Raw genomic sequence first — 18,277 nt, forward strand, 5'->3', positions numbered from 1 at the left:
TTTGAAGTAACTTTGCAGTTCTTCTGGGGGTTCTCTAGGGAGGGCAGGAAAAGCTGGGGAACGAGGAAGGAAGGATATAAGGTGAAAGTAAGAGTAATAAGAAAGGTGTGGCTGCTGCTGTGGAAAGAATAATATTTCTGCTGATGAAACTATGGGAAGAGAAAGGGGTCCAGGTTGTGGGTCCAAACCCTCTCAGCACAACTGAATGAAAAGCATATGAGATATGATTAAGGTAAGATAAAAAAATAAAATAAAATGCACCTGGGATCTGGATAGCGGGAGTTTCAGCGAAAAAGGCAGTAGGTGGGGAAAGATTAAGACAACCCTCCACAAATCACAGTTACTGCTTCTCTACTGCAAATCACTGCCCCCCTCTGCAGTTGCTCTTCATAGGCAAAACAGATATTATATTATAACAAGAGATATTATAACAAGATATAATAACAAGATTATAACAAGATTTCTGTATTACACGTAATTTTTGAACTGGGCAGAAGTTGCCACTTAGCTTCCTTGTTTTCCCATTGAGCATCTTGCCTGCACTGTTTTTCTTATCTGAAGAATTACCGTATTTTTCACTCTATAAGACGCACCAGACCACAAGATGCACGGAGGGGAAAAAATTTAAAAATATTCTGAATCCCAGAAGCCAGAACAGCAAGAGGGATCGCTGCATAGTGAAAGCAGCAATCCCTCTTGCTGTTCTGGCTTCTGGGATAGCTGCGCAGCCTGCATTCGCTCCACAAGACGCACACACATTTCCCCTTACTTTTTAGGAGGAAAAAAGTGATTCAGATAATTCCCATCAACATCAAGAACCTGTGGTCCTCCCAACAGTTCCCTCCAGCATGGCCGATGGTCAGAGATGATGTGAACGGTACTGGCATGCATGAAGGGGAAAAGCCACAGAGCTGCCCTTCCGACGCAGCCCCTTGCTGCTGTTTTACCTGGATGGGGTAACAGCAAGGTCAGTGCCACATGTTGCAGCAGTGGGAACAAGGCATGGGTAGGCAAACTAAGGATCGGGGGCCGGATCCAGCCCAATCGCCTTCTAAATCCGGCCCGCAGACGGTCCGGGAATCAGTGTGTTTTTACATGAGTACAATGCATCCTTTTATTTAAAATGCATCTCTGGGTTATTTGTGGGGCATAGGAATTCGTTCATTTTTTCCCTCCAAAATATAGTCCAGCCCCCCACAAGGTCTAAGGGACAGTGGACTGGCCCCCTGCTGAAAAAGTCTGCTGACCCCTGGAGCAAGGGGTTGGCAACGGTGCAGTCATACTGGCTATGAGCTTGCCCAAAACCTGCTCTAGCCCCATCTAGGCATCATCAAAACTTGTGTCAGGAGTGTGGTTCCATGGCACCAAAGAGAGTGTGTCATGTCCTATGCACATGGCTGCTCCGCCATATTTGGTGTGGCCACCATTCTCCTTTAAATGGTGTGCTACTAAGCCTCTCTCAAAATCTGACACCCGCAAGTTAGGAATTGGTTGGTTTCTGTTTACCAAATACAGCCCAAAATATATGTGGGTGGCAGATAGAAAACAAAGCTTATTACAGCCTATTGCTCGGTCAGTAAAACATGAGTCTCTTAAGAGTCGTAGGTTCAAGCCCCATGTTGGGCAAAAAGATTCCTGCATTGCAGGGGGTTGGACTAGATAACCCTCCTGGTCCCTTCCAACTCTATGATTCTACAGAAAACCCAATAACGCATGCAGAGCAAGAGTAAGTTTTTCATCAGGACCAGTTTAGGATAGTATGCTGCTATGCCTATCTAAAAATCTGTCACCCCACGGTTAGGAACTGGTTGGTTACCGTTTACCAAATGTAGCAGAATGGGACTCAAAACAGAAGTGGGTGACAGATAGAAAACAAAGCTTATTACAGAAAACCCAATGCATGTAGAGCCAGATTAATCTCTTCACCAGGACCAGTTTAGGTTGCTACCACACAAGACCCCTTTAACTCTGCTAAGGTGTGGCTTTTCTTTAACTAGCTGAAAGTGGAATCAAACCGAAGATTTCAAACAGCATTTAATATAGTGTTATATCAATATCCTTGCTCATGGCCAGGATTCTTCTATAATCTTTGCACTCATAAATACATCCCACTAAGCAAATATGCAGGGACACGGGTGGCGCTGTGGGTAAAACCTCAGTGCCTAGGACTTGCCAATCGCATGGTCAGCGGTTTGAATCCCCGCAGCGGGGTGAGCTCCCGTCGTTCAGTCCCAGCTCCTGCCCACCTAGCAGTTCAAAAGCACCCTTAAATGCAAGTAGATAAATAGGTACCGCTTTATAGCGGGAAGGTAAACGGCGTTTCCGTGTGCTGCGCTGATGCCGGCTCGCCAGAGCAGCTTCGTCATGCTGGCCACGTGACCCAGAAGTGTCTGCGGACAGCGCTGGCTCCTGGCCTCTAGAGTGAGATGAGTGCACAACCCTAGAGTCTGTCAAGACTGGCCCGTACGGGCAGGGGTACCTTTACCTTTACCTAAGCAAATATGCATTAAAACTTTCCTGTTTGCAGGTCTTACTGGCCATTTAATTTTTTTCTAACCGATTGAACCTGGAAGGTTGTTTATGAATAACCCCTACATTGCCCTTATGTCAGTTCCTATGAAGCAGGGAGAGCTTTAATTGCTGTGGTATCCTTGTATCCTTCCCATCTGCCTTATATCATTATAAACATGATTATAAAAAGGAGACTAGTGATTAAAGCCATGCCTCCCCCATGGGAAGAGAAACTGACACTGAGACAATGAAGAGGGTTTGAATATGTGTATAATTACTAGCTTTATTAGATACAGGTATATTTTGTTTAAATGTCTGTCAGTGTTTGACAGGCAAAGCACTTAATTCAAACGCGATGTTGTATAGCCATATTGTGCACCCTGAGAATCGCAACATGGAAGTTGTTTCTATGAACATTTGACTATGCCTAAAGTTTATATGTCAGGGAATAAGAGGGAGATTGTGACATAGGGATGGGGAAGTAATTTGGTTCAGTTAACAATTTAATGGAAACCCTTCTCATTCATACATCCCATACACACACACACACACACACACACCAAAACACAGAGAGACTTCGAAATTCATTTTCGTGGGATGGGATCCCCCAACCCAAAAATGTGTACAAAAATCCATATATTGAGGGAGGTTAGTGAAAATAACATACCAGAACATATCAGTACAAAACTAGGCACATACCAAAACTTTAATATGTTTATATTAGGATAAATGCACACTAAAATGCTGGCAATCTTTTTGTGAGAAGTTTTTTTTTTAATGGCAACCTGATGTGGATAAGAGACAAACCAAATTTAAGATAAAAAAATTAGAACCTAAGAGGAATCAAAATTGGCAGATTCATCCATCTCTACATGGGGATGTTGTGATGTTGAAGGCTGCTGGGCTGGTTTCCTGTGTTACTAAGAAGAGATTTGTTAGAACATCATTCTATATATTACACACACACACTTACACTTGAACTGCTTGAGAATGTCAGTACATAGGTTAATTTAAAAATATATATAATTAATCTATGATCCTTTTCTTTTACTTCTTTATTTTTTCTTTTTCTTTTTTTCCTGATACCTTATCTTTCATTTCACTCCTTTATTGTGAATAGCATTTTATAGAGGTATAAATAACTGTAAATATGAAAAGAGACAAAGTATTTTCTAATTTTTTTCCTTGGTTATATATATTTTCTTTTTCTTTTGTATTTTCTTTTGTTGTAAATATGTATGTTTTCTAATTTCTACTTAATAAAAATTAATAAATAATAATAATAAACAAAGAGAATGTCAATCCTTTTCTAGAGAATATTCCGTGAAATCCCCTTCACCATTTCAACACCCATAAGTAGTGTGGAGAATTCGGGAGGGGGCAATTTTTGTTTAGTTAGTTCTGCTTTCCTTTTAAAAAGTGAAACTCTGCAGTTTTTAATCCTTTTAAATTTTGGGTTCAATGAATACAGTAATACCTTACCTGTGTTATTGTTATGGTTTTGCTGTGCAATATTTTTGAGTATGTTCCCATTCACTGTCCTTGTATTATTAGTATTATTGTAATTGTTGTTGTTACTACAGTACGCTGTTGTTGTTGTTGTTGTTGTTGTTGTTGTTTTGCACTTCACAGGTAAATTTAATATGCTACGTGCAACCTCTAGACCAGCGATTTAAAATTTGGAAGCCGCTATATTAGTCCTAAAGCTAGAAACAAGATCAAAGCATATGTGCTTTGATGGTATGATTTCATCAATTGACAGGAGGCTGAGGAACAAATGTGCTTCTAAAAACTCTGAAAAACAACGATTCAGCCAACATTCTTGAAATCTACCCAGAAATTAATGGGTAGAAATGTTTTCATGCAATTATCTCCTCCCACATTGTCCCCAGTGTTGTTTTGCTGAATAATTCCACTGATTCATCAGCATGTTTAATTGGGAGTTAAGTCTCACCACTGATCTCAAAGGCTTATGAGTAGATAGGCATTAAGACTGCAGTTTTCGGGAGTTTTACCCTATTTTATGTGTAGATTGAACTGCTGTCCAATATAATAGTGTACCTCAATAATAGGGCTTGTCCATGCCTCCACTTGCCCTGCCACTTTCACCTGGAAAAGCCTGCTGTTTACCACTCAGTCGAAGCAAATGTCCATTGGGTTTTCCATGGACTGACATTTGCTCCAATTCAGCAGTAAAGAGCAGGTTTTCTTGGGGAAAGCAATGGGAGAAACAGGAAAACAATCAGACCCATGCCTAGAAAGCATGGGATTAGCAGAACACCTCTCAGACCCATGATTTCTAGGCAGGAGACAAGTGTTTTTTTAATTTGAAACAGTCCTGGTCTTCCTGAAAGACCTTCTGAAGAGGCCCCATGGCCGTGGCCTGTTGCCTTTCTGTAATACCTGTGAGGTAATAACAACAAAACATTTCTTCAAAATAGTATGGGTTGTCATTACTGTACTTCCTTTCCTTACAAAGGGAAGTGGGCAAAATCTTTTCCTATATGAAAATTAACAGTTGGTAGGAACATGTTAGGTTGTTTCAGGGGCTAGATGCTGCCATTGGTTGCCAATAGTGTCAGTTTGCATTTCTTAGTACAGAAAGTATTGATCTGATATGTAGAGATCTTTCCTATTCTACTTAATTCAAGAGGGTTCTGGAAGCTTCTCTGTGTGAAAGAAGGTTACATGATGTTTGGGTTATTCCTTCAGAGAAGCTGAGCACAGCTGGTTTAAACTGGTTCTGTTATCTCTTTGTGTCAAGGTCATACTGACTATAATAGTGAGGCCAGAAGAAGCCTGGGTTTCCATCTCTCTCTCTCTCTCTCTCTCTCTCTCTCTCTCTTTCTTTCTTTCTTTCTTTCTCGCTCTTTTCTTTCTGGTGTAGTGTTCCATATATAGTGTTAAGGTTTAGACTTATTATAAGTTACTGTGAGTTTGTTAAGTCTGCTGCAACTGGATTTCTTATGGACATTGCCAATCCTGAATGCATTGGATTTGTGACCATTATTCCCATTTGCCTTCAGTAGCAGTAAAGCTCTGCTGGATGAAATGCCTCTGGTCTATTTTTTGGGAATCCTGCAACGTGTTTAAGTTTTTACTCTGCTTACTATACATTGGAATCTGCTCTGGATAAATATTGAGTAGAATTTCAATGACCATCTCTTCTCTAGAGTCAAAAGCGTTTCCCAGTTTAAAGAAATTTGGACTGTCCTTGAATGTCATGTGACATTTACCTGGGAATCATGGCAACTGCTCTCACTGAGGACACAACTGAGCCGACGCAAAAGGGGGTTTCATGGACAGGGGGGCTGCTTCCTACGAGTGTTGGCGACAAGAAGGGTCCATAGGCTGCAAACAGGACAACATCAGCAATGTCTAGGCAACACAATGACCATGTACATACGCAATAGACAATATTTATAGAATTCCTTCAAACCATAACAAGTACAAAATGAAATCTTTAGTCTCAAAGTCTCTGAAAATCTTTAAATGAAGCGAGGTACCAGACTTTGTACGATGAAAGACAAGCTGTGAAGCTTTGTGTATTCAGCAAATACAATGTCCAACACTGAACAGTGATTCCGGATATTGACTACTGATTTGTAGAATTCTTCGTCAGCCTGGTAGAGGATATAGAATTGCTTTGTAAACCCATCTTACAGTGGTACCTTGGGTTAAGTACTTAATTCGTTCCGGAGGTCCGTACTTAACCTGAAACTGTTGTTAACCTGAAGCACCACTTTAGCTAATGGGGCCTCCCGCTGCCGCCGGAGCACGATTTCTGTTCTCATCCTGGAGGAGGAGGAGGAGGAGGAGGAGGAGTTTGGATTTGATATCCCGCCTTTCACTCCCTTTAAGGAGTCTCAAAGCGGCTAACATTCTCCTTTCCCTTCCTCCCCCACAACAAACACTCTGTGAGGTGAGTGGGGCTGAGAGACTTCAAAGAAGTGTGACTGGCCCAAGGTCACCCAGCAGCTGCATGTGGACGAGCGGAGACGCGAACCCAATTCCCCAGATTACGAGACTACCGCTCTTAACCATTACACCACACTGGCTCTGAAGCAAAGTTCTTAACCTGAAGCACTATTTCTGGGTTAGCGGAGTCTGTAACCTGAAGTGCATGTAACCTGAAGCGTATGTAACCCGAGGTACCACTGTATTTCAAATGAATGTATGTAAATGAAAATTTCAAATGCTGTGGAACAGTGCTCATGTAATAATGTAGTCACTGCTCATTTTGTACTTGTTATGGGTTGAAGGAATTCTATAAAGATTGTCTATTCCGTACGTACATTGTTGTCATGTTGCCTAGACATTGCTGATGTTCTCATTGCAACATAGGGGTTTGTTTACTACAAACAGGACAAGGCAGTAGCTGTTGGCTTCTTACATTTTGTGCTCCGGCTTCCCATTCCTTTTGCTGCAGGTATAATGTGGAAACTGCATGGAGAAGAGTAACCATACTTCATCTGGTGAAACTATGGAATTCCTGCTCCTCGGATTCTCTGACTTGCTCCCGCTGAGAACCTTCCTCTTTTACGTCTTCCTCATGGTGCATGTGGTCACCCTTGCAGGAAATCTCCTCATCCTCCTGGCAGTGGCTGCCGAACCCTCCCGCCCTCCTATGCTCTTTTTCCTTTGCCAGCTCTCTGCCATCGAGCTCTGTTACACCCTCGTCATTGTTCCCAAGACGTTGGCTGACCTGCCCAGCCCAGGGGAGAGCACCATTTCCTTTGTGGGGTGCGCGACCCAAATGCATTTCTTTGTGGCCCTGGGCGGCGCTGAATGCTTCCTCCTTGCAGCCATGTCGTACGATCGCTACGTGGCCATCTGCCGGCCCCTGCACTACATGACAATGATGAGCCAGGGTGTCTGCCTTCAGCTTGCTATCGTCTGCTGCCTCGGGGGCTTTGTGATCTCACTGGGCCTCACCGTGGCTGTCTTCCGCCTGCCTTTCTGCAACTCCCGCCGCATTGACCATTTCTTTTGCGATGTCCCTGCCATGCTCCACCTGGCCTGCACAAAGAGCTACATCAGTGAGCTGCCCCTCCTTGCAGCCTGCATGATCCTCCTCCTGTTCCCCTTCCTTCTTATCCTCACGTCCTACACGTGCATCTCAATGGCTGTGATGCGCATCCGGGACTCAGCTGGCCGGGGCAAAGCCTTCTCCACTTGCGCCTCACACCTGGCCGTCACAGTCTTACACTATGGCTGCGCCACCTTCATGTACGTCCGGCCCAAGTCCAGCTACATGCCAGACCGGGACAAGATGGTGTCCCTTGTCTACACCAACATCACCCCCTTGCTTTACCCTCTGATTTACAGTCTCAGGAACAAAGAAATTAAAGGAGCTGTGAGGAAGCTGCTGCAGAAAACGTTAGCTCAGCCACACTGCAACACCTTCAAGAGCAGGCTTGCGTAATTTGTAGGCCATGCAGCTGTATTGTCAGGAGCTGGAGTGAGGCGCAGGTCAGCAATGAAGCAGCCAGTGTCAGTGAAGTGAACTCTTTATTCAAGGAAACCAAAACAGCTCAGACCTAGTGATCGCTGCAACTCTTCCCAGGAGGTCTTGCTCGGATGAGGAAGTTGCAAGGACAGAAGATCCTCACCTTCCCCTCTAAATCAGAGTATCCCTAAACATATTTCTTAGGAAAAAAGCACTAATAATAATAATAATAATAATAAACATCTAAAGAGAGACAAGAGTTTTACCAGAAAGCTGAAGGCTCCTAGTAGCAACAGTTATCCATGCTGTGATGTCTAGAATTGACCGCTGTAATGTGTTATGTGTAGGGCTGTACAGTGGTACCTCGGGTTACAGACGCTTCAGGTAACAGACTCCGCTAACCCAGAAATAGTGCTTCAGGTTAAGAACTTTGCTTCAGGATGAGAACAGAAGTCGTGCTTCAGTGGCGCGGCAGCAGCGGGAGGCCCCATTAGTTTAAGTGGTACCTCAGATTAAGAACAGTTTCAGGTTAAGAACGGACCTCCGGAACGAATTAAGTTCTTAACCAGAGGTACCACTGTATTTTGGAAAGTTTAATTCATTCAAAATGCAGCTACCAGGTGGGAACATGCCTTGCCAGTACTTGAAAGACCTTCACTGGTCTCTAGCTATCACCCAATTTTTCTCTCTGGTGAACAGTTCTTGCAGGTTTTTGTTTTTCCTTTCCCAAATCTGTCAAACCTATTTGGCACAACGGGACAGAAGAAATAAAAATGCACACTGTGAGAAGTGGTGCCCATCTCGAGCCGCTTCCAACTTTCTTAAAAAACTATTTTCCGTCTCCAGCCACTTAAGCTGCAGTCCTATACACACAAATCTGGGAGTCACTTCCACTGAACCTAAGGGGGCTTACTTCCAAGTAGGCATGTCTAGGATTCCAGTTATTCTAATAGGAAACATTTGTTGCATACTGCACTCTTGAGGGGCCCTGCACATATTGTGACCTACACGGGTGGTGCTGTGGGTTAAACCACAGAGCCTAGGACTTGCCAATCAGAAGGTTGGCGGTTCAAATCCCCATGACGGGGTGAGCTCTGTTGCTTGGTCCCAGCTCCTGCCAACCTAGCAGTTCGAAAGCACGTCAAAGTGCAAGGAGATAAGTAGGTACCGCTCTGGTGGGAACGTAAATGGCATTTCCATGCGCTGCTCTGGTTCTCCAGAAGCGGCTTAGTCATGCTGGCCACATGACCCGGAAGCTGTACGCTGGCTCCCTCGGCCAATAAAGCGAGATGAGCGCCACAACCCCAGAGTCGGCCATGACTGGACCTAATGGTCAGGGGTCCCTTTACCTTTACCTTTTTACTCTCATTTTCTAACTCATACTGCCCCTCAATGTGGCCAAACTTAGATTCACAAAATGTTTAGGGGTATGCGTACCCCTGCGTCCCCCCAGAAATAACCACTGATGATGATTATTAAAAAATAAATTTATTTCTCACCCACCCTCCCAAGGGAGCCCATGGCAGCAGTATTGCTGGACACAGAAACACTTAGCTAAGTGCAGAATGTCCCAAACTGCCTGGAAGCACATTGTGGTCAATCTGTACCAATCACATTCCAAGATAAGAGTCTGAAGCTCTATTTATGAGCCAAAATGGGAACCCCCTGAATTTTCATTTTTAAAAAAGCAAAAACCATTTGAATTTCAGCAAAAAGAGAAATTATTTGGCAACTAGCCACCTAGGAGAGATTTCATATGCCTGTGAGTTAACTAACTAGAAACCAGGGCTGGATCTAGACCCATCAAAGACTTGTTTCAGTTAAACGTGTTGCAAACTCTATATGAGAAATTGGGTTAGCAAAAGTGGAACTCCACAGTGCCATCTGGTGTCACAGTGTTAGAATGCATAAACAATGCATATAAAGTGCTTTTTCTTTGCTGAATCCCAGTAACAGAATTACATGGAAGTCTATATAAAACCAGGCATTGGGGGATGGGGGTGGGGAGGAGTTATCACTCATTGATGATTTAGTTGTTGGCAGACCTCTCAAAGTATGATGCAGCTACTCGCCTAGGAAAAGTAAAAAAGGAAATGTACATTATCTGGGCTTATTAGCCCAGGAACGTAGACCCCAGCATTGACATACAGAAACAGAAAGAAAACATCTTCAGAAATAAACTCCTAAGGTAATTATCATATGACCTTCAGATATCATAATTTCACACATATAATGCAGGAAAGGGAGTGTTGGCTTGTTCTGCATGTGACAATGAAGGCAGAAGGTACAGAGTTTGAATAACCCCCACAGAAATTGCAACGCAGCTGCCTATTTTCATGCAGGAAGCCCAACCTATTCTGTCCATGCAGATGTGGAAGTTACAGAATCTGCAGGAATCCATTGAAAACAGGAAATGTCAGTAGAAGTCCACAAGGAGGCACACAAAAACCACTTTTCTGAATACAAATTCTGTTCATTTGCATTTCGTTTACTAAAAATGGCAACAGTTTCAGTTTCATTTCTCCAGATTCTTTTCTTTAAGATTTCCCCCCTTTATCTGACCTGCCCTCCTTCAGATTTAGTTTCATTCAACTTCGTTTTGCTGTTAAGGAGAACTGACTAAGATTGGTAAGTGACATTGTTTTTATGGGGTGCAGCTGTCATAGTAACAGATGGAGCATGTTAGTTAAAATAACACTGAAACAATCAAATGTGCTGTCTTAACTTCTCTAGATAACTGCCTAAAATTAAATTATCACTATTTAATTACAAAAGGCACACACCCTAAGAACTGCAGAAAACTTCAATGAAGAGATAATTATGTGATGCTAAATGGGCAAATATGTAAATTAAAAATGTTTTTAAAACTGCATCAGTGGAACTGCCCTTAATTAAAATGAAACTAGCTCACAGCTTATTAAATCGCACAATACAGAAAATCATAATGGAAACACGACATGAAAAAATTTGGCAGGCAGAAACCAGAAAGAAACAGAACTAAGATGCCTCTTGTCTCAAACATAGAGTGCTGGACAGGTGATTGGTCTCATTTTGGTTGACAGGACCCCTTTGACACTTCCTTAGAGGAAGGGAACAAACTACCAGTGCCATCGCTGCTAAGGCAGAGGCAAAGGAAAGAGGGAACGTGGGAGAGAGAGGCAGAGAAATGGAGGTGGCAGCAGCAGTGGGGAAGAGGAAAAAGTGGTTGGTTGATGGAAGGGCACAATCTCTGGCTGTGTGCACTACCTTTAAAGCACATTTGAAGCACATAATTCCCCTCAAAGACTTCTGGGCACAGTAGTTCATTATGGGTTGCTGGGAATTGTCACTCTCTGAGGGATAAACTACAGTGCCCATAATTCTTTGAGGAGAAAAAAGTGCCCTGAATGTGCTTTAAAGGGATGGACTGTTCACAGTCTGTGACGTTGTGTCCTCTTCCCAAAAGTGATATTCCTCACAAAGAGTGTTAGCAGAGGATACCCCTTGTGATAACTTTTATTCCCACAGTGCCCTTTGCTTATTTGCAAGCTCTGAGGGCTTTCAAAGCATCTCTTTATTCTCCCAGCTACGCCATTAGCTCTGGGATGGTATAAGGAAATGGTTTTTGTGTCTGATGCCATTAGCGTTCTGGTATTTCTGCATTTCTGTAGAGATAAGTTATACTATTCTACCCGCCCTACCAATTACCTGCCCTGGGACCTGCTGGTGAAGGGAGGGCAAGAAACTTAATAATAATAATAGTAATAGTAATGATAGTTGCTGCTGCTGTTTTGCCACACATTCACTCCGTTTGCTGGAATCCTTTTGTAGCTCCTCACAAGTTTAAACTCGTTCCGACTTAATCTGCGCAAACATTAACAATCAAGACAGAGAAAGGGGAAGAGGGCGGTGGTGGTGGGAAACTCGGAAAGCCCCAAAGTCTGCGGTTTGTAAACGTATTAGGGCAAAACTAGGTGTAATGCCATTCACACAATCGGCAACTCCGTGAATTATTTTTACAGAGAATATCAGGCATGAAGTGCATTATGGATCAGTACCCTGGCAGGGGGATTGGGGTGCTTTAGCCCATCCCCCCCCCAAAAAAAACCCCACACACTCATTGCATTCCACCAGATTGGTGGCAATGGAAGTTTTCCTTTCAATCCAGATGAGGTGAAGAAACAAAGGCTAACATCTGCTTAGCCTTCCCCCAGGGCCCTGATCCAGATTGGGGGCCTCACACATGTTGTTTAGTCAATAATAATTGCTGGTTGCATGAATGGTGGTGACACGTTTAATTTGGCCCTGAACAGCGAATGCTGGAGGCATTAGGCAGACTTACGGTAATTAAATTAGACTCTACTAGGTGCAAAACAGATTTCTTGTTGTGTCAAGCGCTGCCGAAGCAGAGAAACAGTAATGGAAAGTATAAACAGATTCTAGTGACTTGAGCATTAACAGGAACACACAAATCCCACAGAATAAAAGAGAAACATGGTTTCTCCAGCAAGGCTGGAGACTAGTTTTAGCAAGAGAAAATATGTGGGGAAGACCCACCACAGGACGGAACGAATCATGATGGTGGCAGCCATCTTTGTTCAGGTGTTTGCTACATCCACACACAAAGCGGCGCAGGAACGTGTGGGGAATAATGTTTACTTGAGAAAGGTGCACAGGTAAAGAGAGATGAACTTTTCCCTTCTCCCCGCTACCGCATCTCCCCATACTTCACCATCTTGAAGGATTTTTATCATGGCATTTTTTCACTAATAAAATGCTCTCCATGACTTTTGTTCAGACAAAAAAACTGGAGGGAAACAAAGTACACAAATACTTTGTACGCCTTTGGAGTCCTTTCATTGTGGCTGGTGGTATTCAACACTGTAAGATAGGACACACAGAGAAAACAGTGCCAACACACACCGATAAATGGTAATCATACCACATTTAAGAAAACGTGCCCTTATTCCTGGCTTAGGTCCCATCTGCACTATACAGTGGTACCTCGGGTTAAGAACTTAATTAATTCTGGAGGTCTGTTCTTAACCTGAAACTGTTCTTAACCTGAAGCACCACTTTAGCTAATGGGGCCTCCTGCTGCCACTGCACCGCCGCTGCACGATTTCTGTTCTCATCCTGAAGCAATGTTCTGAACCCGAGGTAATATTTCTGGGTTAGCGAAGTCTGTAACCTGGAGAGTATGTAACCTGAAGCATATTTGAAGCAGTATCGCACCACTTTAAACTGTTACGGCTTTCCCCAAGGAATCCCAGGTACCACAGTTTAAGGATGCTGAGTGTTGTTAGGAGACTACTGTTCTCTTCACAGCTACAATTCCCAGAGCTCCCTGGGAAGAGGGATTGATTGTTAAACCACTCTGGGCCTTAACAAATTGCAGCTCCCAGGATTCTTTGAGAGAAGTCATTGCCGCTTAAAGTTGTGTGATACTGCTTCAAAGTTATCATGCAGATGGGATGTAGATTGCATCCCTGTTAAGAGCACAAAGGAGGCATATTCTTTAGAGAAAAGGAATACCCGGAGAGGCCATTGTCAATGTACAAGTCTTTGGAGCATTATTGGGACACTGAGATGTGGTGCACTGGAAAGATCCTTTATGTTCTGAAAAAGATACGTTTCTCTCTTTTGCAGATCTTTGCCAGCGACTTGCCGGTGTTTGAGAAGAAATATCCCTCAGAAAATGGGTATATGATCTCATGTTGCACTTTCTAAATGTCTTGATTTTAAAACATTCTGCCTCCGGGGAACTCATGGGTGCTGAAGAGGACTTTGGAGTACAATGGTACCTCAGGTTTAACAACTTAATTCGTTCTGGAGGTCTGTTCTTAACCTGAAACTGTACTTAACCTGATGCACCACTTTAGCTAATGAGGCCTCCCATGCCGCTGCTGCCGTGCCGCTGCTGCACAATTTCTGTTCTCATCCTGAAGCAAAGTTCTTAACCCGAGGTAATATTTCTGGGTTAGAGGAGTCTGTAACCTGAAGTGTATGTAACCTGAGGTACCACTGTATGTTCTAAAACAAGATTTGGGAAACTGTGTGGTCCTCTATGATGTTGCTAGAATCTCCTCAGCCTCAGACAGCATGGTGAATGGTCAGGGATGGTGAAAGTTGTAGCCAAGCAAGAGCTGAAGGGCTGCAGGTTCTGCAACCATCTTTAATTTACCCAGTCCTTTTACATATATTTACATATTTTTATTCCCCAAAGGATTCTTAATTCTCAAGATGTTTCAAACACCAGTCTTTCTGTTCTGACATTTTTAAAAAATGGGCTGTTCTAACTTGCTAAGAATTAGATATGTACTATCTGTAAAAACAAGGGGTAGGTAACCTGAAGCCTTCCAGATATTGTTGAAGTACAGTGGTACCTCGGGGTACATACGCTTCAGGTTACAGACTCTGCTAACCCAGAAATAGTACCTCGGGTTAAGAACTTTGCTTCAGGATGAGAACAGAAATCGTGCTCCGGCGGCGCAGTGGCAGTGGCAGGCCCCATTAGCTAAAGTGGTGCTTCAGGTTAAGAACAGTTTCAGGTTAAGAATGGACCTACAGAACGAGTTAAGTTCTTAACCTGAGGTACCACTGTATGCTGACTCCTGTCAGATGCAACCAGTGTGGGGAACAGCAAGGGAAGATGGGAGTTGTATTCCAAAAACATGTGGAGATTAGGTACCCCTGTATAAGAAAGAAGACAGTATCAATGAATCATAGAATTTGTAGAGTTGGAAATATCAGGGATGTTGTGAAGCCACAAACTCTTCTACAACGCTTTTCAAGGAAAAGCCCTGCAAGTGAGTTAAACTGTGATGAACATGTTGGAACATGCTGGGGCTTCTTCCAGCTAAGTTCACACTTGATATTTCAAACGTATAAATATTTCAAATGAATGAACCTGTGTTTCAGATTGTCAGTCTGCCCACTCAAATACTAGTTAACTCAGTACTGAATTCCTCAGCCCAGCTGTTGCGAAATGAAGGAATGTGCACATGACCACCGAAATGGTTAGGTGGGAATGCTATTAAACAGGAGGAAGTGAGGTCCTCAAAAGAGTTAAGCCTATTCTCCCTGCACTATCACAAATTCCTCTTCAGAGAAAAGTTACGTTCTGCCTAGAAGTGTACTCAGGTTGTATATTAGGAACACATTTATCAGAATAGTTGGTATGGGAAATCAAAATTTTAGCATTCGGTACAAATCACTCTGGTACATTGGAGATCTGATTCTGATTCTATGCAAATTCAGTGTGGCACTTAACCACAAGCAAATATATATAGGATTTGAAACAGCCTATATCAGGGATGTCCAACCAGTCGACCGTGATCGACAGGTAGATCCCCTGGTGACAGCGGTCGATCGTGGTCGATCTTGGGTTCATTTGTGATCGGGGGCGGGGGGGGGAGCTGTTGAATGAATGTATCCAACCCTGGCCCCCTCGCTGTGTTTTTCTGTCGTGCAAAATGGTGGTTCTTTTGCCGTCTTCTGCGGACAATTGGGAAGACAAAATTTGGAGTAATTGCTGCTTACTTCTGTCTATGGTGAGCAATTTATGCTCTGTCCCCCTTAAAAAAAAGAGTTCAACAACTTTGGCCTGCCCCCCTAAAAAGCTCTATAACTCTGGTGTCTCCCCCCCTAAAGAATGGTCAACAACTCTTGCCTGCCCCCCCTAAAAAAGCTCAAGAACTCTGGCCTACCCCCCCCCCAAAGGGTAGATCACTGCCAGTTTTTTTAATACTGGGATTAGATTGTAGTCTCTTGGGCGTTGGATGTGACTGTCCTATATAACTAGGACATAGTTCCAGGGTGAGGTGGGGTGGGGGAACATGTTACGCAATAGCCTAAAAAGTTTATTGTTGGGGAAACATTTTAACACATTTACAAATGATATAAACCATAGAGTAAAACTTGATGCATGCACTAAGGGGTTGTTATTATTATTATTATTATTATTATTATTATTTATACCCCGCCCTCCCCAGCCAAGGCCGGGCCCAGGGCGGCTAACAAGCAATAATAAAAACAAGTTGAATGAATGCAACTTAAAAACAAGATTAAAATACAACAATTAAAATACTGTAACATTAAAATATTAAAATGCAGCCTCATCACAGGTGGAGAAAGGAAAAAGAAAATAAAGAGGGGGAGGGAATCAAATTGGCTCCAAGCCAAAGGCCAGGTGGAACAACTCTGTCTTACAGGCCCTGCAGAAAGAAATCAGATCCTGCAGGGCCCTGGTCTCATGAGGCAGAGCGTTCCACTAGGTCGGAGCCAGTGCTAAAAAGGCGCTGGCTCTAGTTGAAGCTAATCTAACTTCCTTAGGGCCCGGGACCACTAGGGTGTTGTTATTTATGTTTCATCCTGAGGGTGTTTTGTGTTGTACAGGATCATGAGAGAGATGAGGCCATTGTACATCAGATCACGATGAGAAATTACTGCTGGTCAGGAAATGGGTGAAGACAGCATTAAGAGAAAAGGCCTTTCCCTATGCGTTTTATAGCGTACATTGATTTCTTATTATTATACTGTACAACAGGCTGGCTGTTAAACAAAACAAAAAATTAAAGAAGCCAACGTAGTAGCAGTAGGCACAGGGAAAAGTCAGGCTAATAACCACCAAATCCTCAGCTTAGCATTGCCTTTGTTACAGTGCTCTGGAAATTTAAGGGAAATGAATAATATCATCTGTATTTACCTGTTGTTGTTTTTCAGAGCTGGAAAAGAAAACGAATGACTTGACTATCCTGGTCCACAACCAGGGTTACGATGATGTCACGGTTGCAGTCAGTGCCAGGCCAATATACAAACTGCTGGATGGCAACGTGGTTTTCTTCTGGTTGCAATGGCTTTGGTCCAGCATTGCCACCACAGACGTTGGCCCGAAAGCTGAAAAGAAAGTAAATACGGTGACCAGCTGGAATATGATCACTCACCAGTTGGGAAGCTGGGGGTGGAGACTTTATAACATTACCGTGCGGAGGAAGGTGGATGGATATGTTGCTACGTGTACAACTCCACTGGATTGCACTTGGATAGTTGAAGAAAGGGGGATACACCAAAAAGGTGCTGCTGAAAGAAACTACTGCAAATTTGAACCACCTGCCAATAGTGAGGATTAGCTATTTTCCCCCATTCTGCTACATGAATTCTTCTGTGTAATATGGAAGCTTAGCCAAGGCTTTAACAAAATGTTTTTATTCACGTTTAGGTCAACAGATCAGCATAGTATAACCAGCAAAGAACATCACAACATATTGGGCTTCACAACCTTCTACAAGAATAAAAGTTACCAACATCTGTATTGGCTCCGTTCAATAAATCATTCCATAAATTCAGATGAGAGCGTGGTGGTGTTCTTTCACTGTCTTCTATTTTCATGTAATTAATAAATGGTTGGCCAGCCAGGTGTTGTAAAAGGAAAGGGATTTGACTTGCCTTTAGCAGCTCTAACTTGATGAGTCAATTTTTCTGCTAATGCAATTGACCAGATTCTTGCATACCATGTGTCCGAATTTAACAAATACTAAACATCAACATAAATCAAACAAAACTGATTGTCTTACTAGCTTTGCGTTTTGTTTTTAAATCTCGGAGTATAGCAATTATTGTTTGTACCAAATTATTTAACCATAACCTCTTCATCATATTGACAGCTGGCATCAACTTTTTTTTTTCTCTCCTCTCTGCTCTTTGGTCCCCCAGCTTTATTCACTACCCAATACACTAGTTTTGCGGCCCCATGAGCCATCTTATTGCATTTATTTATGGCTCTGGAAAAGGACACATCCAGATGTTTTGAACTACAGCCACAGAGGCAAAAATGTTTGCAAATCCTGCATTAATTCCTGACTTTGTCAATGAGATCACCCCTCTCATAATTCTGTGCTGGGTGAGCACACTGTGCTGTTAACCGTAGAAGCATGTAAAGGAGCCCATGTGCAGCAATGAAGATAACTCGGGGTAGGACTTTTAGGGAGGTTGTCCCTGTGTCCCTGCTCTGTGCAACAGCATTCCTGTCAAGATATGACAGACACCCACTTTCTGGAAATAATTGAAGACATTTTGGTTCCACCAAGCTGTCTCAGCTGGATTAATACTTCTCTTCCATGGAAGTCTACTAAGCATTGTTTTAAAACTGACCTGGTGTTATTTTCTGTACTGTTTTTAAACTGATCTTTAGCTGTTTTATTGCGTTTTGTGCATTGCCTAGAAGCATATGCGCAGAAGGCAATAAACAACTCAGCCAGATGGGTGGGGTATGAATAATAAATAATAATAATTTATTATTATCATCATCATCATCATCATCATCATCATATCTGCTTT

The 18,277-nt window shown here is 42.9% G+C and overlaps 1 protein-coding gene across 4 annotated transcripts; it reads left to right on the forward strand.

Annotated features, from left to right (window-relative positions):
- The first annotated feature begins 78 nt into the window (after positions 1–78).
- LOC310835001 (olfactory receptor 10AC1-like) lies at positions 79–17,286 on the forward strand. 4 transcript variants are annotated; one of them, XR_014559389.1, is made up of 4 exons: positions 10,267–10,588; positions 13,589–13,641; positions 16,664–17,059; positions 17,160–17,286. XR_014559389.1 is itself a non-coding variant. In XM_083719646.1 (2 exons), exon 2 carries the CDS (start codon positions 6,959–6,961, stop codon positions 7,934–7,936), a length of 978 nt encoding a protein of 325 aa, XP_083575772.1. In that variant the 5' UTR covers positions 79–232; positions 6,941–6,958; the 3' UTR covers positions 7,937–8,115. The 4 variants fall into 4 exon arrangements, 1 of the variants encoding a protein (XP_083575772.1); XR_014559387.1 differs by lacking the exon at positions 10,267–10,588 and adding an exon at positions 79–232 and having other exon boundaries at positions 16,664–17,286; XR_014559388.1 differs by having other exon boundaries at positions 10,243–10,588; positions 16,664–17,286.
- Positions 17,287–18,277: the final 991 nt, after the last annotated feature.

The sequence above is a fragment of the Podarcis gaigeae genome (assembly GCF_964106915.1).
Source record: "Podarcis gaigeae genome assembly, chromosome: 17".
Classification (NCBI taxonomy): Eukaryota; Metazoa; Chordata; class Lepidosauria; order Squamata; family Lacertidae; genus Podarcis; species Podarcis gaigeae.

Coding starts and splice junctions, on each gene's coding strand:
- LOC310835001 (XM_083719646.1), top strand. CDS start 6,959: ATGGAGAAGAGTAACCATACTTCATCTGGTGAAACTATGGAATTCCTG.